We start from the raw sequence: 23,778 nt of genomic DNA, 5'->3' as shown, positions 1-23,778 counted from the left end.
TCACACTTTCTACTGAACCTCCTAACTCAAATCTCATCCTGGTGTATTTCCATTCCTGCTCTTGATATTCCCTCTGCAAGGTCTCTCACACACACAAAGCAGTTTCACCACGTACACCCACGTTACCCTTGTAATTAATTCCTTCAGTGTCCCTTCACCCATGCAGAGAGACCTCTTCCCAGGGAAGGCTAGTTTCACCTCCTCAGGGGGCCTTAGGGGATGACTTTCTAAGTCTGCAGTCTTTACGGATCATCTTCTTGAAATTAAACATCCAGTTACAGGAAATAATACTTTTAAAGACACCAAATTCCAGATATTTCTTCAAAAAAAACAAAACAAAACAAAAAAACACTCAATTTCAAACTCCCCTCTCTGCCAACTTATATGTAGATAACGTGTTTTTTTGTTTGTTTGTTTGTTTGTTTTTGTTTTGTTTTTGTTTTGTTTGCTTGTTTGTTTGTTTTTTAAGGATAAATGTAAGGAAACTTGGAAAATCTAATCCAGAACTGTGTTTCAAATGGTTCCTATTTCAGACATGCTATGGAAAAAATAGCATACATGAATACTGTAGTACACATGGCCACCAATGGATGAATAAAGAAAAGAGATTTTTGTTTTCTTTGAATACCAGCTTGGGACTGGCATTGCAATAATACTGTGTGAGTATGGTTTTATTCTGTCATTTTTTGATGTTAAGCCTTCCAGGAGCTCTTCCATGAATATTGTCTTTAATGCTTTGCATAACCGTTTAGAGGTTATGGTACTGTTTGATTAGGATGCAATAAGATAGCTTTGTATATACATTACTGTCACCCCATTGCACAAACAGTTCACCATTGCACTTAAGCACTAAATGAGAAGACTGATTAAATATTTGTCAGAGATGAATATTCAGAACAAAACTTAGCACCTCATTTTTGCATAATATTTTCCCTGATCAAAATTCAGCCCAGTTTAGCTGTTCTCCCTTTTCTAAGAGTGTCTGGATAATATCAAATCGTTGCACTTAGGCTAATTCTGCTCTTGTGTGAGGGAATTCATTTTGACATCATGCTAGACTTGGCATAGTTTTCGGGTACATACCACTGGGGACAGGTGGAATTTCAATAATAACTCTTGTCTCCTTGGTTGTGTTATAAATCTAACCTGTGGAATCCAAGCAGATGAAGCAAAAGTGTGCTGAGGTAAACTGTATTTTATAGAGACTGAACTTTTTTTATTGAGTGTATACCTTAAATCCTATAGGTAACATTAGTTTAACCACTTTTTATGTTGTGAATCATACAGAACAGTGATTTGTTTTTATAACACTTCTTTCTTTTGCCAGCTTCTCAAATTATTTTGTAAGGGCCCGGATATAACAAGAATTTTATAGAACTTTTGTGGAATAAAAAATTCAAGGCATTACTGCAGTTTGTTTATTTCTTTAAAATGAACTATAGTATAAAGCTACTTACACTGCACTTAAAATATTTCCCCCATATGCTCTTAATAAGCAGTGCTGCTGCACTGTGCTGGTATGAAATGGATGAGGGTGACCATCTGGGGCCATTTCTCACACAAAGGGAAATGGCTGAATAATTTAATCATTTAACATGACTGCTACAATTAGCCAAGATGTAACATAGTCATATAATTACTCCAAATATAGACTTTTTGAGAATTCAAAGAGCTTGGCTGGCTGTTTATAAAAATAGTTTTATTCCCCCCTCCCACAAGCAGTTTAGCAATAAGGGCTCGCGTCCGCTCCGCTGTCTATTTTTGCCCATGTGTTTGTGCATTGTGTGTTGACAACTGTAGCATGTTTGTACTACAAACTGTGCTTTGAATGAGGCCTTAAATCTGTTCAAGTTTCCTAATGTGAAAGGAATGTTGGCATAGCTAGAGAGAAAAAGAATCCCTTTTAGAACTCTTCCTGCATGGAGAAAGAAACTTTTTTTCTCCACAGTAAATGTGATTTGAATAGAACAGAAGGACTAATTGTTTTTCTCTTGTTCTGGCACATATGTTGTGAATCGGGTGTGACCATATTTAACTGCAGCATCTATTCAAATTGGTAGCAAGTAATTAAGCACTACATAATAGTTGTATTTGCAAAGGAGCTTTTGTACAGCCCTTGCTGTAGATTTTAACACGTAACCTTTGAGTAAAATGCTTTTCAGTATTTATTTATTTAAAGACAATATATTTAAATATATATTTATATGTAATCCTTAACAGATAACTCAGAGGTAGGTAATGTAAGTGACAGACATGATAATGAACTTTGATTGCAAGGAGTAATTTCTTTTCTTGGTGTCTTTGGTGAAGACAACAAGAAGTCAGGCTTAAATTCAAATGAAAGATACTTAGAGTAGGCATTTTGAAAAGAGCTTTCTAATTTTAAGGACAAAGTGGAAGTGTAATAGATTGCCTATTATTTGCCTTGTAATAGATTGCCTGTAATAGATTACTGAGTCTACATCATTGATATTTTAAGGACATACCGCATAGGTATCTGTCAAGAACAACCATGATGCTGTTGATTCTGCTGTAAATGAGGGAATGGACTGCCTAATCCCCTCATATTGATGGAAGTGGTTATGGTAGGTTTAATGGTTTAGGTAATGGTAGGTTTAAGGATCTTTGCTACTGCTTCACCAGAAAATGAGTCAGGCCCTTGTATAGGCCCTAATGCTACAGGCCTCTCCAAGACTGTGTCAAATACTCCACACATCTTTGGATGTCTTCAGCAGGAAGTGCAACCCTCCCCATACTTCTCCCTCCCCACTCTACAGCTCCCGTACACCAACATTTGCAGATGGTCATCCAGAGAGAGCCCAAAGCTGCCCTTCCCTGTGCCAGAGCTGCGACAGTCCTCCTCCCCCACCATCAGAAGGGAAAGGCTGGTTTAGGTATTCTGGATGGATGCTGCTCAGGCAGGCAATTTTGGGCAACAGGAGTCAGTCAGAAAACTACAGTTCCTTTCATCACTTGTAGGTATGGGAAGATGAAAAGATGTTTTAGCAATGTCTCTTCATGCTTGTCCTGTTCTTATGCTGTTGTCCAGGCATCTCCTCTTGTACCTAGCCGGAGACAGGGATTTGATCCAGTGAGTTGGCAGTGCCTTCAGACAAAGTGGGGGCATCTTACTGGATAGCTGTGCCATGCTACTGCCCATCCAGTCCAAGGCATGGTCTGAGCTTACTGGCTATCAGGGTGGTGCTGACCACCACAGGCTGCCTCCCCCAGGATAACACGCAGCTAGCTACCTGCAGTACCTGTTGGCAGCTCCTTCCCACCCATCTCCCCACAGCAGTGGAGGAGACAGCATGGTGGTCCCAGGGCCCCACAGGCAGTGACAGCCCATCATTGATGGGCCAAAAAATCAAGGGAAGACATAACCCTTGCCAGGACTCATCCAAGGATTGCCTGCTGAAACCAGGAATGATAGCAATCCTGCACATGAACTGCTGTGCTCCTGCAAGCCTCCAGTCCTTCAGAGCCAAGGGGTGAGCTCAGTGCCATGCTGAGTCTCCATGGAGGGCCTGGGGCAAAGATTTCAAGAGGCAGGCCTGCACCCCTGCTGTGCTTGGCACTGAAAGTGGGTGGCCATGTAACTCGTGCTTGTAAGAATGCAGGTGGTGGTGGAGAAGAGCATTGCCATGACTGGCTGCCATTCCTCAGCTGATGACCACTGAACACTCAAAGACCCTTCAGCCCGAGCATGTCTTTCACATGCCTTAGGCAGCTGCACTTCACTTCTGGACATGGCATCATTCCCCTAGCCATCACCCAGAGCATTCAGGGCAAGGAGGAGGCCTCAGCGCAGCATCTGCAAAGAGATATCTGGTAGGGCCACATCAGCTCAGTCCTTCCCAGGGGGACTATTTCTAAAAGCAAGCGAGTCTGCAGCCAGACTTGTGATGTGCTCACTTCTCCAGAGCTATAAGCCCAATGCCCCAACTACTCCATAACCCTCAAGCACTCCCCTCCCACCCCATCACCTTAGCAAGTGAAAGGTACAAAATGTACAGAAATATGCACATTTCCCAGGAGCACTGGCACAGGACAGTAGTGGACATGAGCAGGGAGCAGGAATCCTGGAGGATCTCCCAAATGGATGCAGCCTATACCCTGGCTTATGGTATCCCCATCAAGGTCTGGCATGATGCTGATGAGAAGCTTCCAGTTTAGATTCCTCTAAAGTGATGCCCATTCACACAGACTGAAACTTCTCCACAAGCTGCATCAATGCATGGTAAAATGGAGGCAATCAGGTCATTGTAAAAACACACTACAGTTCCAGAATAAATTGCTAGTATTAACGCAGCTTTAACACTCAGATGTCAGGTGAGATTCTCTTTTATTCCTTTGTATCTTCTTTCCTGCCATATTTTTGCTTTCTTGTTCTGTGAATTCCTCACAGCAAAGAATAATAAACAAGATTATAATAGGGAGAATATGAAATCTATCTGTACTGTTTGGAGCAGGCTTTCAGAAGCAGTAAAACATCACCAGTAACAAAGAAGAAAAATATCAACATGAAGATCTTCAGACTAACTACTGCTAGTGCAGGGATGTCCATTACCTTTATGGCAGGTTTTTGGTGATTTTTTATAATTCACATATGTATATGTACACACATAAATAGTAACTTATATACAAACACTCTCTTCTTCCTTTAAAATTCTTCTCTTCCTTATAATTTGCATTATGCAATTTAACTACACTAAAATAAAACTAAGTTTATGAAATGAAGCATTCAAAAGTTAAGGTATATAAAATTTAATTTCATCTAGGCAATTTTAATTCAATGTCCTAACACTATGTATTATATTTTTGTTGTCTAATTGCTCGATCATTTACTGTATTTTCTCGTGGGAAAATATATTGGATTGTTTGTCTTTTAGTCTATTAAAACCACAGTTATTCTATCTTCTGCATCTTCTTCCTTTAATGTACTTTTAATAAACATCATCAAATTGCTGCCGTTAATGCATAATTACACGAAACAATCCTTAAGTCCTTTGTAAGTAAGGACTTTGGAAAATCTCAGTTGGCACTGAGCTACTTCTGTCAGTAATAAATGTATTGATGTTGCATGTATTTAATAACCAAAGCTCTTCATTCATATATTCCTTTTCTGCAAGGAGGAAAGAAAGAAATCTTTGTTGTGATACCAAAAGTATATAGTACATCGTCTGCTTGTCTAAATAGCTCTTCATTTCTAGAAGTCTTTTCAAGCTAGCTGCTAGTAATTAATGACCAAATATTTGAGTACGTTTGCTTCAGATATGGGATATTGAGACAGAGATGGAAAAGTATTGAAAAGGTGACAAGTCATGCATAATTTTGACTTTCAGAGAAGTCATTAACATTTATTGTCTGTATCACTGACATTTCTAAAAATGTCATTCGTATTATAATGTCAGTGTGACATCAGAAAAAAATACTTGAATAAAAAAAATAGATAAAGCTTATCTTAGTGAAATGTCATGAGACCAAAGAAGATATGGAGAAAAAAGCATTTCTGTTTATGTTATGGAACACATGAGACAACTAAGTTTTGCTACTTGCACATTTAAGTCTCCGTGAAAGAAAATCTGCATCTTATCTGGTAGTCCACTATGTGCATCAAGCTGTTTGGTATACTGTAATGGTGCTGCAGTTTATTTGAGATGGAGTGTATCTATTTGTCTATTTCTTCGTTCATTCATCCACTCACTCCTCCTTTTTTCCAGCAGTCAGGCTGTCTGACTCCTGCAGATCTTCTGCTTTTTGTCCCTCGTTACAGCAACAAGCTGCCACATAGCTGACCCACAAGCATCCACTGCTGTCCTCAGAAAACACATCCTTAGCAGAATCCATCTCTTTTTCTGAACATCTTGACTCTGACGGAAGATTTTTATCCTTACCTCATCAGGTCACAGGGCCTGCAGATATAAACTCTGTCAGTTCTTGATCTTTTCCCTTTTTTCTTCCACTCTATTACAAGGAACCACATTTGCATTAAAATCAGACTTTTGACTAACTTCTGAAGTTCTTCTCATTTTATCTTGGTAAAGTTCTCCTAGACCTTGAGAAAAGTCATATGGTTTTAAGTTGTGTATTATGAAAACATGGAAGGGAAACTTTTAATAAAATGTTAACTTTGGATGCAGCTTACGTTGCATGCAAATAGTTCAAAGGAAGGGTTTATAAAGTTATATATAGTGTGTGAAGAAATATGACTTCTCCTTCTCATTAAAAAATGTTTTTGCTGTAACAACAGTCCTTATAAAGTAACTGCATTTTGATGCTTTTGCTTCTCTTGGGAAAACCACTCCTTTGCTTGTTAAGTCCACATCTGCACAGAGCCAGAAACTGCAGTGGAAATAAAACATTTAGTAGCTGGTTTATTTCTATTCCTAGCTTTGGTTTTTTGGTTTGGTTTGGTTTTGCTTTTTCCTTTCAGACTGGCAGACCTAGGAGTGCTGGGAAGACAATGAAATCAATTGCTTATGGGGAAAAAAAATGTCTTTCAAAGGTTATCTTTCTAGGTGGTTAAAGTACCACTGTTCTCCAAAGCTTCTCATCTAGTTTTCTTTAGCCAGAACACTGCTGGTAGGCAATGTATGGCCTAGTTAGGTAGACAAATGAAACAAGAAAGGCAAAAAGAATGAAATATGATGTAAGTTGATGTGCAATTACAAATTGAATAAGATTCTGTCTCCTTTGCAAAACCCTTTACAAACATATCAGTAATGCCTAAGGGTTAAGAACACAGGTGTTTGTTGTTGTTGTTTTTCCAATTCCAACGGGTGTCTCATTGGGTCTGAGTGCAGAGTAGCTAGCTTCAAAAGGCCTGCAGGGAGCCCATAACTCTCCCAGCTGCAGTGGCCCTTGCCACACCTGGCCCCTGACTGCTACTAGATGGATTTATCCTCAGTCAGATGACTGCAGAATTTGTTTTTTTCCTGCTCCTCCTGCCACAGAGATGCTTGTAGATGGAGAACAAGCCTCCCTCCCCAGCTATGACTTCTTACTGTAGCATTAGCAGCAGGGTAAATTTTGTGTTCATCCTTACCTGCCATACTGCATTGCACACAGTTATCTATTTATAAGCCATTTCAGCAGGAGGCACACAGCCTGGGGCTACTGCACTTCTTTGCCAATTACACCTCTGTGCCAGTGGCAGAAAGATGCAGTGGCAGGGACTGTGCTTGGGCATCCTGGGCACAGCCACCAGGCTTGTGACGCCATTGGGCTCAACCATGTCACCTCTGCCATGGGAGCAGTGTATTTGTTTCTTGGGGGAAAAGGAAGCCCAGCTAGATCCAAATCTAATGGGAAAGCTTTTGACGTTATGAAGTATTTATGTCTTCAAGTCCAGTCATGGTACTGGTTTTTGGTTTTGCTTGTTTCTTTGTTTTTCCAGAACCACCCATTCAAGAATCTCTAGAAAGGAATGTTGTATCACTTTCTTTTTATTTTTCTCCTTCCTATTTGTTACTAAACCTGGAACTCTGATGTTTTTTGTGCTAGGAAAGGCAGCTCAGTTTTTCACACTGTCATCAGGAACACGATCTTTAGCACAGAAAGAAAGGGCAAAATGGTCTTCAGGAATGAACACTCATATCAGCGTTAACTAGAAAAAAAAATCTAATCTTCCACTTGTAACTTCATATGGGGATATTTGTAAAGTCTTAGACAAATCACATCTTTTCTCTGCCTCAAATTTCCATCTATAAACTGTAGCTAAGTGCAGGAATTAACTATGTGACAGGTGGACAGGGAAAAATAACTGAGGAGCAAATACCTGAATTCCTTCTTACTCATTTTATACATTTATAAATGCATTTTCTTGATTTGCAGTATTTCAGTGAAAGAAGAATGAATGGTACTTTGAAGAATTACATCAAGGTCAAATATTGTATTTGGCCTTTAAAAACAAATTTGATCGCTGTTTTAGAAATGCCTGAACTAGACAATCAATGCCAAATGCTACGTTTTTCATGTTCAGCAGTATTCTTCAATAATTGCTCCAGGACTCATACAGAGAAAACAGCACACAATGAATGCAAGGTTCTTATTAATACTTTGACCAAAGTCATATGATTTGCCATTCTCCTTCTTAGAAGTTTGGAAGCTGTTTTTGCCTTGTTTTCTGCTGTAAGAGTTCTGTGAGTGAAATACCACTTACATATTTGCCACGGTTCTTGAGGTTTACACATGGGCTATCTAAGTAATAACTATCAAGGTGCAGTATATTTCCTGAGGATTAATGACTGGCTGGGAGGAGATGAAGGTCAGCAGCACAGCCAAGGATCATTAACCCAAGCTGGTCATTAATCTCAAGAACTTACCTCACGCCAAGGTCAGTATTGTTATTTTAAGCTGTAAATGAAAAAAATGTGGCCAAGTGGATTTTTATTTGATAGTTTTAACCATAATGTCTAGCATATTTTAGAAGAATTAATTATAGTCAGGTGAATTAGGTAATCAGACCACCAGCCCATCTTTCAGAGTTTGATTAGTCTTGGTTTCTTTAACATATGTACTGAGCTATGACAGGCAGAAAGGATTTATAACATTTTTTCTTAGATGTGCAGTTGTTGTAGACCTATTAAATAGTGAGCTTGCTTATGTATCCATTTACAGGTTTTGTTTCCCATCCCTAATTTTATCTCACAGAGCTTATTAATATGTCTCAACATTTTTGTTTGATTAAACATCTGTTAAGTTTATTACAGTTTTGAAAGTGATGTTTCAAAACACTATTGTTTGTAAAGTGAGGGTATTATAGATAACTACAGAGTGCCTATAATTTAGGGAACATTTACTTCAAGATGTGCACTATTCCCTTTAGGTGAAAAACTTAATGGCAATTTTGATGTATAACTACTATTCACATTTGCATTTATGGCAGTCTAGAATTTAAATTAACACTGCCATTTTTGTATCATTTTCTGTACCACTTCTGTAGATACTCTGCTAATTTGTACGTCTGTATGCATTTGCGGGGGGCTTAGAAGTCTTTAAATTCTCCACAATTAGGTAGGATGCAGCCATCAGCTCTGTTGTTGCCCTGCTTCAGGACTGCAAACTTCCCCACGCTTTCTGAAAATAAGTCTCCAAAAAGCAGATGCTACCAGGCCTTGTCTTTAGGCAACAAAGGTACCCTAGGAGATCAAATGTGCCTAAATACCTCTCTCCTGGCATATTCTGAATTTTTAACAATACAGGTGGCAGTTGAAAACACAAAGATTCCACACAAAAAAAAAATATATATCATTTATCTTATACCATACAAAAAAAATATGGATCTTTCTAAAGCAAATAACTTCCCTGTTTCAATGTGGAGTTTGCCAAGTGCTTTAAAATTTTTCCTCTTGCTAGAAAATTTGTCCCTGTAAGTTCCTTCTCAACTTCTCAGCCTTTGCAATTTTAAATCCCCACTCTTATTTTCCTCTTTTCTCCCAGCTGGAGATTCCCTGTTGAAAGGGACCAAATGGGGTTTTGAGTTTAGTCCCTCAAGTTTACAAGCAACTGTGCAACAGGCACAGACCTGCAGAGCTTTGACTGCATTTGCCCCAGTGCACCATAGACCACAAAATGCTTTCCAACATTTCTTACAAATGTTAACTCCACAGTGAAAGACCAAAGCCAAGGTGTAGCATGCTACACAAAGAATAGGAATGACAAGGATCAGTTGCAGCCATTTGTCTTGCTTGGCTACATCCTGTTTCCAGATGAGGTCAATATGCAATGCTTTAGAGCATGGCTTACCAGCCAGGCACCTTGAAGATTTTTAATACAATTCTAAATCACCTCATTTATTCTTACTGACATATGTTATGTCTCTACTTGTAACATATTTTCAGCATTTCCTTTAAAATATATTAACAGGTGTGCATGTGAAAAAAAAATGGACAGCTTAAGGAGACTGTTGTTGCTGGACAAAGACCCAGTTTGAGTGCAGTCCAATGAAAATGTTACATTATATAGCCTTACGAGCCCCCCCCCCCAAAAAAAAAAAAAAAAAAAATCCTCATATCTCACATTTCGACTGCAGATCAGGTTCTTTCAGCCAGAAAGAAGCTAATCTTCAGGCTCCTTCCCACTTTCTATATTAGTTTCTTCTTTCTGTCTTTTTTTTCTCCTTTTACTTCTCCTTAAAAAGTAAAAATAAGAATAATAATAAAAAAGGAAATGTGTTTAAATAAATTTAAGGTTAATTGAAAACCTGCAAAATCCATGAAATACAGGATTGTGTTATAATTCATGAAGTGCTAGCAGATGTTTGTTTCTATAGAAAGCTATCGCAAGTGTGGAGTCAAATCCATAGTCTTTAGCATTAAGTTAGAATATTTTAGTGGCAGTCTTGTCTTGATTGTCTTGTAATAATTCTACTAAAATAGCCTTATACAAAGACCTATGACCTGATTTTCTATGATGTATACTCAGTTATGTACAGCTATAGAGACAACATATTTTGCACACTAATGTTTTTTTTCTTATGGTCTGTCAAGATGCTTTATTTACAAAACCCTCATGAAAATTTTCCCTCTGATGTGCCTGATGAAATGTTCTATCTAGTACCTATTAAGCTTGCAACAACACTCAGAATTTTGGTAGACAGCTGTCTAAACTCCCCCTTTTGAATCATTAGTGTAATGGAGTCATTATGAAAGACATTTCAAGGTTGTTTTGAAATGAAAATCCTTTTTAATATCTCTTTATTAAATTTTCATATTAAAATACACACAGGGAAAACTGCCACCCAAAATGTAATTACATGCAGATTTTGTTTTGTTTCATAACAGTTGCGCTGACTATCTGAACACATTACATTGTCCAGAAAATAATATGGATAAGACTGTGCTGGCAAAATATTCATAATACATCCAAACAAAAAGATAAAAAGAAAAATAACATTTAGAAATGCAAGAATTGTGGCCTGTCAATCTAAGATTGGTGACAATGTAATCAGTACCAGCATTATCAGCCAGAGGAAGGTACAATCTTCTACAGGGTGGGTATTTTTCCTGATGTTTTAACAAGTGTGTTGTATAATAAAGGACACTCAAGCAAGTTTTTAGGTGACAGCTAACTGAGGGGAACCAGTTCTGTGCTGGAAGGATGAAAAACAATGGCCACAGGTTGAAACAAGAGAGGCTTGAGCTGGGTATAAAGGAACAAAGCTCTCACCCTGAGGAGAGTCAGGCAGTGGAGCAGTTTGCCAGTGAGGTTGTCCAGGCTCCATCTTCAGAGGGTTTCAAGACCAGCCTGGTGAACACCCTGAGCAGCCTGGTCTGCTTCCAGAGCTGGGTCGGCTCAAGGCAGTAGGTGGGACCAGAGACCTCCTCCCCACTAAAGTCACTCCTTCAACTGGTAATTAAATCAAAAGTCTTTTTACAGAAAGAGCAAGATTAAGAAATATCACCTCAAACTTTCTCACAATGTTTGGATATCCTTTGGATAACCAAGAATAACTTAAGATAACTCAGTTCAAATTGAATCAGTGAGTTTCTCCCAATGTTCCTGGTGCAACGTCCTTCGTTGAATCAACAAAAAATATTCATTCTCTATAAACAACTCTCAGTAGTCATTCTTAATGTAGAATAACCCCATCAGAATTAAAGCCAAGTGCATAATTGTGCATATTTTTTTAATAACCTGACTGTTTAATATATCTTATTCTAAATAACCATTTGTGGATGGCTGCAAGCCTTGAAGCAAAAGGGTTGATGTTTTAAATACCTGTTCCTTAAATTGCTTCAAACTGTTGGCTTCAAGTACATATTTTGAAAATTAGTTCTATTATTTAATTACATGTTGTGGAAAAAAAGTCTTTCTTACTTGTGAGTTTTATGGGTTCTTGAGAACTCACTTAAAGTTCCTATTTCTTCAATCTGTGCAATGTATTTTCAGCATTCAGTTTTATAAGCTTCAATCGCATTTTATTCTTACTCTTCCCTTCTCAAGCATCCTAATATATTCTCCAGAAAGTCAGTTCTTCCCTAGTTTCAACAGCTTTCCATCAACCATTTATGAGCTTCTTTAAAAAAAAATACACAATGTTATATGTGTATAGATATACATCACATAACTGTATATATATAATAGTATACCTACTATATGTGTTCATATATATAAACACCAATATATAACAGTATTACAATATTTCTGATTTTATTTTCTTTCCTATTATAATGCACATATATTAGCTTTGTTAAATGCTAATCTCTTGCATTTGTTAAACAGATTTTCACTGATTTCTCTATGACAGCAACTGATCTGAAGAGTGACAACTGATTCATTCTGAAATGTGCTCGCTGAATATGTAGCCTAAAGATTCTTTTCTATTGTATACAGCCTTGGAAGAAATAACCTTCTAGCAGGTATGATTTTCTCCCATGTCACATTGTTCCCTGCAGATGTACACATTTCATTAATAATGTAATTTTTTAAAAAGTCTGTTTTATGTATGCATACATTCACACATTCAAAATTGCTGTTTCTTTGGTAAATTCCTTGCCTACTGAGCATGACTGTGTTACAGTTTTGCTATTTGCAAGAGATGCTAAATGAACCTCTTAACTTTCCTGTAGGTGATGTTTCCAGATAAAAATGTACTAGGAATACAAGTTGCTTTTTAGACTACCATGATTACTGCTGACAGACTAACATGGGGGCTAGAGTAATCCATGTTATTATTAACTGTTTTAAAAGGACTCCCATTCTTTTATAATAATCATGAAGGAATATGAGTATATTGACATGTAACTGCATATTATTTCCTCCTTTTCTTTTTGAATTCTCCATTCAAAGTCGTGAGAGACAAAATGATCGAGCCAGTCATGATCCTGCACCTCACTGTTTGGCAGGCAGGAAGTAAGTGAATTTCTTATCTTGCTGGTTTGTTCTTTAGCTACCAGTGCTAAAAAACATCCTTAGTCTTATTTTCCTTTCAACACTAACAGTCAAAAATGGGGAAAGGGGGGCATGGGGAGAAGGCAGAAATGCCCTTAAAATAGCTGAAGAAGCCAATCTGTCTCTTGGGGAGATCAAACATCATTCCTAACCTCTAAAGGAGGCAACGCTAGTAACTCAGTTATAAAAGAAAGCTCCACTACAGCTCTACTGCTTGAGGTGTTGTATTTTAAGACGTAATGTAAATCAAAGGACTTGATAGTTTGTGACTTCAAAATCCCAAGTCTATTTATTTATTTATTTTGCATTAGCAACAGATTTTTCCTTGATTTCTGGCTTAAATCCAGTTAAAATAATTATATATAACTACTTACCTAAACCTTCTCTTTCTGCTCAGTTGATTATGGTATTATTCATTTTCTCTCCTGAAGTGTTGAAATACTTCTGTACACTATTAAAATGTTTCTTGCCTTCTCCCTGAGGTAGCTGCATTTCAATGATGAGTGATGTAATTCCTTCAATATAATAGTTCGTAATTGGTTTGTTAAGTTTAGTATGCACTCTGGGATTTTTTTTCAGGAAGGGCTACAAACAAGTAACTATCATTCTTACTCTCTAGTATGTCATCTCTGGACCTTTCATAGCGCACTTAGAAATTCCACAGCTGTGATTAAACATTACCATGCCATGGTGTATTGAAGCAATGTCATGATGTAAGGGCAAGAATTTTCATCAGTCAGTAGGGAAGTAAAGAAGCGAACAAAGATTCAATCATCTACTCACTGCAGAAATACAAAAGAAATAGCAGTATGTAAAAAAAAAACACTGACTCATGTAACAGTATCTGTGGAGAAGATTAATCGGAGTATAAACTCCAGAGTGTGGCCTTTGGTATGGCCAGGGAACTCAGTAATGCAATTAGAAAGGCAAATGTAATCTGAGGAGGGTAAAAATAATAATTGTCCAAAGACTTGGGAATGCATATGTGTAAGAATATGCTTCAGACCTAACTGGTTAAATAATTGTCTCAAGAAAGATATTATTAATATGCAGTGTCAAAAAGTAAGGGGGGGGGGGGGGAGATTGATCAGTAAAAAGCTATGCCTTAGAAGCTAGGAAATACTGTCTACAATAAGAATTGTTTAAATCAATTTGAAATAATCTTAATGAAGATATTAAAACAGAGCAAAAAGTTTTGCACACATTTTCAAAAAGACAAGAAATAAAGAAGCAGTGTACCACTAAACTGGGATAGAGATTAAAAACAAGAGGACAGGTGATGATTTTGGCCATGATGGCAACAGCAGTAGATCTTGCTACATTACTGCAGTGTCTGTCTCCATTTCTGAATCTACTCAGACTCCCATTCAACTTCTGATGTGGTGTTATGTGGAAAAGTATATACTAAGCTGGAGATGATAGCATTGGCAGAGGAAACATGAACAAGGAACTGAAAACAGATGAGCTACTCATACATCATACTGAAAAGGGGCAGTATCAAGTTAAAAGGAAGTCGCTAAAGGTGGCTTCCTGAAAGATTGATCTTGGGGCTGAGTTTACTTTAGCGTTTTTATCACTATCCTTGCCACCACTCTGATAAGGGCATGAAGTCAGGAGAAAACACAGGAGCAAGACAACCAGAACATGAGCAACAGACATGCAGAGCAGACTAGGAAAAATAATAAAATGCTACAGAATTCTCGCTTTATAGTCAACTTTATATCTGGAAAACATTGAGGAAAAGCCTAAGGAAAAACAGATGAGCACAAAATGGTAAGAAACCACTTTTCTGAGGAGAATGCAAACATGATCCTGTGGTGTTCTGGGACAGATAAAGAAACCAGTTCATTTTGCAAAACACCACTAAGGCATTACTGGGAATGTTTTGTAGAAGTCACGTTCAGGGTGAAGTCACGTTCGCGATTCAGACTTGAATCCACAGGCAGAAAGACAAAAAACATGGTAAGAGAAATGAAGAGAATGTTTTATAACAGGAAACTTTTAAGAGCACGTCTTACATAGTGAAGCAAAACAAAGGCTGATGAGAGCCTTTTTTCATCTACTAATCCATCAAACAAAAACTGTGAAAGGACCTGTTTAAGCTGACACAGTTGCTAGAAGAATGAGTGAGTATAAAGCCTATCACCACCACATTAAGGCTGAGAATTACAAGGTTTCTAATCATCATGGCACTGAAGTGTTGTAACAGCCTTTCACTAGAAATACTGACCATAAGAAACCTGGCTACTTCTACAAAGACATTTGCTCAGTTTACAAAAGAGGTTATATGATGTAGTTGCCTGCTGGACTCCATAGGTTAAAGTGGTTTCTTACAGATGACTCTTAGCAGCTCTCTCACTGCAGCTCCTGCTGGCACCACTGCCTCACGTGCACAGAAAAAAAGTGTGCACAGTCTACATTTTTTCCAGGACACAGAGGGCCAGAAGCAGCCACGAGATGTTTGAGAAGTTTATGATGGAGGTCTCTGAGGGCTGACAGGCAGCCAGGAAGTTATGGGTTAAACCTTGCTGTGTGAGAGAACCGGCACTGAATTCCAAATGGGACAGGGCCATACAGCTCAGTTAGGGTAAACAAATGGTTATGATTCCTGTCAAGAACAATTTTTCATCTCCATAAAGCTGAGTTTAATAACATGGCATGGGCACCATTGAAAATGGGACTATTAACTTTCCAACAATTTCCCCAAATTGAAATAGAATCTGTTTTGGCAAAAACAGTACAGTTGTCTACCAAGAAAAACACTTTAGGTAGTTATATAAGCAATAAAAATAAATGTTTTATAAAATTCACCCAGAAGGACTTATAAGTATTAAAACAAACAATAATAATTAACCAGTTTTCATGAGCTATGAAACAGCCAAAACCAACAATTCATACAGCTGAAGATGGTGAAGTCATTCCTTCTACTGCACTCCAAAGCCTGACCACCTGTAGAGATTTAAAAAGATATATATCCAAAGAATTAATTTCCCTAATAAGGACAGAGTGCAAAATTCTGCTGCTTACCATGAATTCATTTTGCCAAAGTAATGGAATTTTATGTAAACTTAATCGGTTTTATAACTACTTGTTCTTCTGGAGCAGAAGCAAATCATTGGGAAGACGGATGAAATGAAGGAGCATCTACTGATTTTCCTTTTGCATTAAAAACCCCAAAACCGTCTCCAGTGAGGCTCCTGCTCATTACTGCTCCCTGAAGCAACCTGTCTTTCCATGCTAATGAAGAGAATTTAGGAAGAAGAAACAGGTTAATGTTAATCTGTTATCATGTTCTATTTTTGACACAAATGTGATAATTTTACCAGGCATCAGTCAAGGACTTTGCACTGAAAGGACACTATTAGTATCTTCTCACAGGCTAGAATCTCATTTAGCCTATCTGCAGACACCATATTGAAAGAAGGAATAATTTACCAGAATGAATTTGGGACAGAGCATGACTAGGAGATAAACTAGGAGGCAACAACAGTTACTTGTGTTGGCAAAATGAAGGTTGGGATGGGTTTTGACAATATTTCATAAATGTATTTGGGGGGAATAAATTAAGTGAAGAGAACATTTCAAGTTAAAAGGTAATACAAGATCAGGTCCAGGAATAAATTTACTCTGAAAACATGCTTGAACTTTTGAGTTCTTAGACCTGGCTTTCTGTGCTCGGCAGTGGTGCGAGCAACCTAAACTCTTTTAAGATGAAGCCTGATGATTTCATTTCTGTGCCAGGACAAAAACGATCCTTGAATTATAAACTCAATGCTGGATCTCTGGTTATGGATTTCTGGCTGATTGCGCTGATTTACCCCCATGGAGGGGACACAGAGCAGAGGCGCTAAGGACCAGGTGACCACACTGCTCTGTGTCAGCCTGGAGAAGAGGAGGCTCAGGGGTGACCTTATCGCTCTCTACAGGTACCTTAAAGGAGGCTGTAGCGAGGTGGGGGTTGGCCTGTTCTCCCATGTGCCTGGTGACAGGACGAGGGGGAATGGGCTAAAGTTACGCCAGGGGAGTTTTAGGTTAGATGTTAGGAAGAACTTCTTTACTGAAAGGGTTGTTAGGCACTGGAACGGGCTGCCCAGGGAGGTGGTGGAGTCACCATCCCTGGAAGTCTTTAAAAGACGTTTAGATGTAGAGCTTAGGGATATGGTTTAGTGGGGACTGTTAGCGTTAGGTCAGAGGTTGGACTCGATGATCTTGAGGTCTCTTCCAACCCAGAAATTCTGTGATTCTGTGACTCTGTGTGTGGCTAATGTATTAATTATGACTCCCCATAAGTTCCGCTGGCTGCCCGGGGAAGCACTGACTCAGGGTAACGAGCAGGGTGCCGGTGTTATTTGTGGGTGCTGCAGGCTCGCCGCAGACCGCTGTAACGCTGCGGAGCCGCCCCACACGCCGAGCTGGCGGCCATGACGCAGCCCAGCGGCCAAGCTCCTCCCCTCCGCCCCCCCCCTGAGGCCACGTGACCAGCGGCTTCCCATTGGCTCCGGGCGTCTCCCCGCCCCCTCTCCCCCATCCGCTTCCTCAGGGCGGTCCGGGAGGGAAGGGGGGGGGTCCGCGCATGCGCGCCGATGGCGGTGCCCGCGGTGCCCACGCCGCGCTACGAGCACGTGTGCCGGTTCGGGGAGGTGTACGCGCCCGCCGAGGACACCTTCCTGCTGCTCGACGCGCTGGAGCGCGACGCGGCGGGACTGCGGGACGCCGGGTAGCCGCGGCATGGCGGGAAGCGCGGGGGGGGAACAGCCAATGGGAGGGCAGGGGGCGGGGCCTGAGGGCAGGGGGCGGGGCTTGGTGGTCAGGCAGGATGGGGGGGGGAGGGGGGGCTGGCAGCGGCCGCCCGGGGGGTGGGTCTGCGATGGGCGGCGGAGCAGTGCAGCCGGGGCTGTGGTGCGGGGTGGTTCGTGGGAATTGTAGTGTGAGGCACGGGAGAACTGGCACGTCTCACAGAATCACACAGAATTTCTAGGTTGGAAGAGACCTCAAGATCATCGAGTCCAACCTCTGACCTAACACTAACAGTCCCCACTAAACCATATCCCTAAGCCCTACATCTAAACGGCTTTTAAAGACTTCCAGGGATGGTGACTCCACCACCTCCCTGGGCAGCCCGTTCCAGTGCCTCACAACCCTTTCAGTAAAGAAGTTCTTCCCAAATTGCCCTGTGATAAAGAGGAATCGGTTATATAGGCGCACGTGGAGCTGGCAGTCGCTGTGAAGCAGCCCACACAAGGTGGGCTTTTAGGGCCCAGCAAGTATTTCAGCACGTTTGGGAGAAGGGCACCTTGGCAGCAGGTTTATATGGTACAAAAAAAACACTCACACAGAATTTTCTGTCTTTAGAATTGACATCTGCCTTGAGATAGGGTCAGGATCCGGTGTGGTTTCGACGTTTCTAGCTTCCATTATTGGATCCAGCGCACTCTACTTGTAAGTACAGCAACACTTACTGAAGCTGTTGCATGAAATAACAAAGAATGCTTTGTCCTCAGAATACATCCATTGCACAGTCAAAAGCTATACTTCTCACAAAGAAATGCGAGCTCAGTTCTACAGATACAAAAAATCAAAGTGAAGGGAGCCTAAAGTATTTACTTCAGTTTCTGTAACAACTAAGCAGTGGTGTGGTTAAACTCATTTTTTCCACTTCTTAGACAAATTGCTGAGCTTACACTTGTGTTTACCGTGTTGAATCCTAAATGTTAGCCACTGAGTAGTCTTACTGAGTTCTGATGACGTACTAGTTACCTGATTGTTGGCAGTAACGAAATTTTATTAGCAACTGTATACATACGTACTTACACAGAGCTGGCATTGAAAAGGTAAACATCCTGTTAAATGTTTGTTTCACATACTTCAGGTTTCAGACAGTCATTAAAGAATTTCCAGGGCAGTGTTGAGTGGTGTAACTGCTGATACATTGTATTTTCCTGTCCCTTTTTTGCTATTACTTGCAAAGTAAAGGGTACTCACCAATATTGTGTTAGCATATAGTTTGCAGTGTTAAACTTCCAGGTCAAGTAGCTGTTAACTTCCATTTTCTAATATTTTTATTTAAGATGTACAGATATCAATCCAATGGCAGCTTACTGTACACTGGAGACAGCTCTGCTCAACAATGTTCACCTTCAGCCAGTCATTACTGACTTGGTAAGACAGATGTTTCAGTAATACCTTCTTCATAATTTCCATTTTACTTTTTAGACACACTGAAAAGTAACCATAAAGTCCAAAAGAAAAATATTCTCTTGATAAGGACAGATGAAAAAAATGATGAAAGGCCAAAGTGCAAGAATAAAATAATACCTTTATGTCTGTAATATGTGTCTCTCGCTCTTCTACATTTCATGTAACGTTGTCTTAAGACTGTTTGAATTGTTTTGTTTCTCTCACACTTAGAAAGTTCCTGAGTCAGGCTGAAGTGTTTGGAACCAAACCAAAGTTGACAGTGCATTGCACTTAAGAAGTAAACAAAATAGACATGGATCTACATGTACTTTTAACTAATCCAGTATTATCGGGCTCATGTAGCACAGACAGATGGACAAATAGCTTGTTTTCTAGAGTGGTGATGTAGTTGTATTACAGAAGATTGGCTTCAAATTCAGTTTATTCTCTTATATAAAACTAACTGTTCAGAATTTAAAAAAATATATATTAAATACTTTCTGGTTACTCCTAGGTCATTTGTAGGTCTGAATTTCCATTATTACCTCATGAATGCTGAAGTTTTGTAACTTAATGCAACACACTGTATTGTTTTGTTGTTATTGTTTAGGTTGGTCTGTGTTGCAGTTTAAATTAATAGAAGAATATGCAAGATTACGTAATATTTTTTTGTAAATGGAAATGTTTCCTTTGTTTTTGTTATTATTAATTTCATCTGTAGGTCAATGGATTGTCACCGAGATTAAATGGGAAAGTTGATCTACTGCTCTTTAATCCGCCATATGTGGTAACACCCTCTGAAGAGGTAGGAAAAAATAGATTTTAAATCCACAATAAAACTAATTCTGCTGTCACAGAAGATGGCAAATCAAATAAGCTGTGGTACAAAAACTCAGCTTGTTCAGTGACCTTTTCTTAATTTTCAGTGTAGGTTTGTTGTTTGTTTCAAAATAGTAAATGGTTTTGTGGAACCAGTCAATAACTGTACAAGTTGTAACAACTGTTTTAGTGAAAATGATTTATCAGAACTGATAGTAAGACTACGTGGGAATAAAGATTGCTGGAGGTAGTTTCTCCATCAAGACTTGTTAGACATGCATTTTCCGTTGGAAACCTTCTATAAAAATATCTTAGCATTTTTGTTTTTCTTCTGCTTCCTCAGATTCTGTGTTTGTGAGTCTGATTTTGATACTCAAAGGGTTCACTGGCCATCTTTCACTTGGCAAATGAGATCATACAAGATTACAAGAAAATACACGTAAAGCATGTGACAAAACGCATCTCTTCCAACTAAGCGTTATAAATAGAACTTGAAACAAAAGCAATACATTCATCTTGCGTGGAGTAGTTCTGAAGAAATTTTGCTTCATAAACCAATCTGCTGAATCAAAGTTGTCAGAGTTCTAATGGCAGATGCCTGAACACAGAGATCATGATGATGTTTCTCTTCTAAGTACCACTGACACTCGTATTATTCTGTATTGAGTAAGATGGCCTTTGCTTTCATCCTTCCTAGGTGAAAAGCCATGGAATAGAGGCATCCTGGGCTGGTGGCAAAAGGGGCAGAGAAGTAATGGACAGAGTTTTTCCACTAGTGGCAGACTTGCTTTCACCAGGAGGATTATTCTACTTGGTCACAATTAAAGAAAATAATCCAGGTAATTGCTCTCCTTTGACCCTTTTGTGCCAAACTAGATTTAACACTATTCATCAAATTGTTGATCACAGCAATGTTCTGGAGGTTATCAGACCTCAGTCAACATAAGCAAAAAAGTACCCAATGTAATTTTAATTTAATGCGGCAATGAGCATATTACCTAAGATTGACAGTTTCAAAGTCTGGAATCTTCTAACTAGGTAATGAAGCCTGTCCAACCCTTTCTTACAAAAGAGAATAGTTTTGTAGACTTATAGGTAAAAAAAAAAAAGCCTTCACCTGGAAATGAGATGTCATTTATCGCTGACCTGCATAGAGAAGAGATTCGGAATTGCTCCTTCTGATCTAATGCTTAATGGGCTGTACATTATGAGGTGGCTTCAAGGACAATGATTATTCTTTCACTGTTTTGATTGATTAGGCAGCTTTTGGGAGAAAGTGCTATGAATTTCAGTTTTTCCTGCAAATTAGCTTCATAATTGAACTTTTCATTGTGATAATACCAAAATATGGAACTGCAGTTAGTATAAGCTCTGTTTCTTCTGTATGGAAGACTACTTTGCATAAAAATTACTGTCTTAAAGAGTAAAATGATAAATTATAATCTTTGCAGCCTATGTTTTGCAGACATCTTAGCATTGCCTTTTATAGCTGATTTCTGCATAAACTTTATTGTAACATTGTGCTTTAAACTACAGATGAAATTCTGGAAACAATGAAGAAGCACGGCTTAGAAGGCACACGAGCACTTTCCAGACAAGCAGGACAAGAGATGCTTACTATCCTCAAATTTAGGAAACCTGGATAACTGTTCTTACTACATATACCAGGCATACAGGAAGTTGAATACAGACCAGTGAAGCTGTAAAATCATTTCTCACACTCTTAAGGTGTATCCTTACTTCCTGATTACTGCAGTGAAACTGATCAAGACTCTATTTGTTTTTATTCTAGAGGTCAACCAGCTTTTATCTGCTGTCAGAGGTACAGCTGTCCTCTGGCTCTCCACAGGACAGATGCAGGTGAACTGTGAAATACCTTACCCCATCACATTTTGCACTTCACCACTTTTTCCCTCTGTAAATAAGAATCTGTATATTTGTCTTTGTTGCTTAATTAAAAGAATGTACTTGATATAATGCTTCCTGTTTTAATAGTTAACTCTATACCTGTGCTGGGTTTAAATATTTGGTGTTACTTGTTTTGATGTCGTATGAAGCACTTTCCTTTTGCAAGTCTAAAGCACAGTTACTGAGTTTGTTTCTGTAGTAGAGAAACCATGTACTTCTGAACTGAAAGATGCAGTCAGTGCATCTCTAGAGCTGAACAAAAGTAGGCTACTGCTCTCCTGATATACGGGTTGATTGTTCTCCCTTCTATGCCATTTTACAAGGAGCGTTTGTACCACTGTAGAGACGTAGAGTTCTCATCTGTGAAAAGGTATTGAGGAAAAAAAAACATATGAGATGCTATTAAGAAGGCTAGTTACTGGATACCTGAAAACAATGAATATTATGTGGAGAAGTAGAATGAGTCCTCTCTGAAAATCGTTGCACAAACTAGGAAGCTAGTTCCTGAACGCCAGATCCTTACAAAAAGCTTTCCTCTACAGCTTCCCCCCACCCCCCACCCCGACGTGCCCACAAAGTGTTCAGCGTTACCCCAGGGGCATTATGGTGTGAGGTGGGCACAGTCCCAGGAGGAAGACACTGCTCACATGCAACACAAAGCTAGAGCCACTGTAGGCGCACAGCGCTGCTAACACCGCCTTGAAGAATGCTTTCAAAGAAACTGTTAACGTTTTGTGGCAACAGAAATTTAAACAATCAGCTCTCTCTTTTCATGGGAACTAAAGTCACAAGTTTTTGTGTAGAATGCTGGGGCATTGGAAAGACTATTCCACTTAAGACTTCAGAACTAAACATATGACTCTCTACTTGCCCAGCCTGTACAAATTTTTCCATGTTTGGAACTGACCACCCAAAAAACTCATCTGGGAGATTTAAAAAAAAAAAAAAAAAAAAAAAGAAGTTATAGGCAGAACAACATGCAAGAAATTTAAGTGTAGGGCCTGTTAGAAGAAAAATTTGACTGAAAGAATAGCTGGATCATCTGAGGATTTGAGATACCATAATGCAAAGTAATGCAAGAAGCTGCTTTTGACTGATACGGGTCACACGTTGATGCTTTTCTGGCATAAAGATTATTCCTTACACTAGCCTGAAGTATATAGAAAAAGTATTGGATAGCAGAAGATATGCACTGGTTATTGTTTTACATCCTCAGGTCACCATTTTCCAACTCAGAAGATTAGTGCCAAACACTGCAATTCAGCATTTCAAGCAGAGCTAGTACATCCCTTTCAGTAACATTTTTTGACAATATGTATTTATATAGATGCATATGAACGTGAATATGTGCACACAGGAGGAGGGTTTACAAAGCAGTTTCAGTCATATAAAGGCTGTTGCTTGATATTTGTTATATACCAGACTCCCTACTACTTGAAACTAAGTTTAACAAAGTGAGTTTTATTGACTAAAGTGAGGCCAGACTCAAGTCTTTGATTCTTATTTCAGAATATCTTGTCCAAGGACTGCCAAAGGTGAGAAAGAGATGTAACCTTGTGGACATCTGTATATGAAATGTTTCCATAGTCTATTTCCAGTGAAGAATTTAAGCAGTTTGTGTTCTTGCAACTTACCAACTTGTCAATTATAAAAAGTTACATTTCAGTTCAGCAGCCCCCTAACTCTATAATGTTTTATAGTCGACAGTAGACCCTTTGCTAAGCAACACTTCTGGTTTTGTTCAGTTATCCCTTACTATAAGGAAAGGATTTTGCTTTTACGAATAATTGTGGTTTTGGTGTTGTATCTATACTGCTGCTCATCCTTAAGACAATTCTAGAAGGATAACAAGTTAGGGTGCTGTGCAAAGGTCACAACATTAAGGGACAATTTTAAGAGGTAGTCAAAAAAAACAAACAAAAAAGACAAATTTAAAAAAAAAAGTCAAAAGACAACTTTAAGATGTATTTTGATGTG

General features: G+C 39.0%; 1 protein-coding gene and 1 long non-coding RNA gene across 3 annotated transcripts; one reads left to right on the top strand and one right to left on the bottom strand.

Annotated features, from left to right (window-relative positions):
* Positions 1 to 813: 813 nt before the first annotated feature.
* LOC137860039 (uncharacterized) lies at positions 814 to 13,916 on the bottom strand. The gene is made up of 5 exons (XR_011098717.1): positions 13,272 to 13,916; positions 11,173 to 11,352; positions 10,024 to 10,135; positions 5,898 to 5,967; positions 814 to 3,065 (listed from the first exon to the last, which is right to left on the bottom strand). It is a non-coding gene; the product is annotated as an uncharacterized lncRNA (long non-coding RNA).
* Positions 13,917 to 17,417: 3,501 nt separating this feature from the next.
* N6AMT1 (N-6 adenine-specific DNA methyltransferase 1) lies at positions 17,418 to 21,870 on the top strand. Of its 2 annotated transcripts, XM_068689781.1 has the most exons (6): positions 17,421 to 17,614; positions 18,250 to 18,336; positions 18,966 to 19,056; positions 19,796 to 19,879; positions 20,591 to 20,732; positions 21,430 to 21,870. In XM_068689781.1, exons 1-6 carry the CDS (start codon positions 17,481 to 17,483, stop codon positions 21,537 to 21,539), a joined length of 648 nt encoding a protein of 215 aa, XP_068545882.1. In that variant the 5' UTR covers positions 17,421 to 17,480; the 3' UTR covers positions 21,540 to 21,870. The 2 variants fall into 2 exon arrangements, with proteins under 2 accessions (XP_068545893.1, XP_068545882.1); XM_068689792.1 differs by lacking the exon at positions 18,250 to 18,336 and having other exon boundaries at positions 17,418 to 17,614.
* Positions 21,871 to 23,778: the final 1,908 nt, after the last annotated feature.

The sequence above is a fragment of the Anas acuta genome, chromosome 1 (assembly GCF_963932015.1).
Source record: "Anas acuta chromosome 1, bAnaAcu1.1, whole genome shotgun sequence".
NCBI classification, from domain to species: Eukaryota; Metazoa; Chordata; class Aves; order Anseriformes; family Anatidae; genus Anas; species Anas acuta.
Note: the sequence above shows the minus strand (reverse complement) of the source record. Positions and strands in the feature narration are given on the sequence as shown.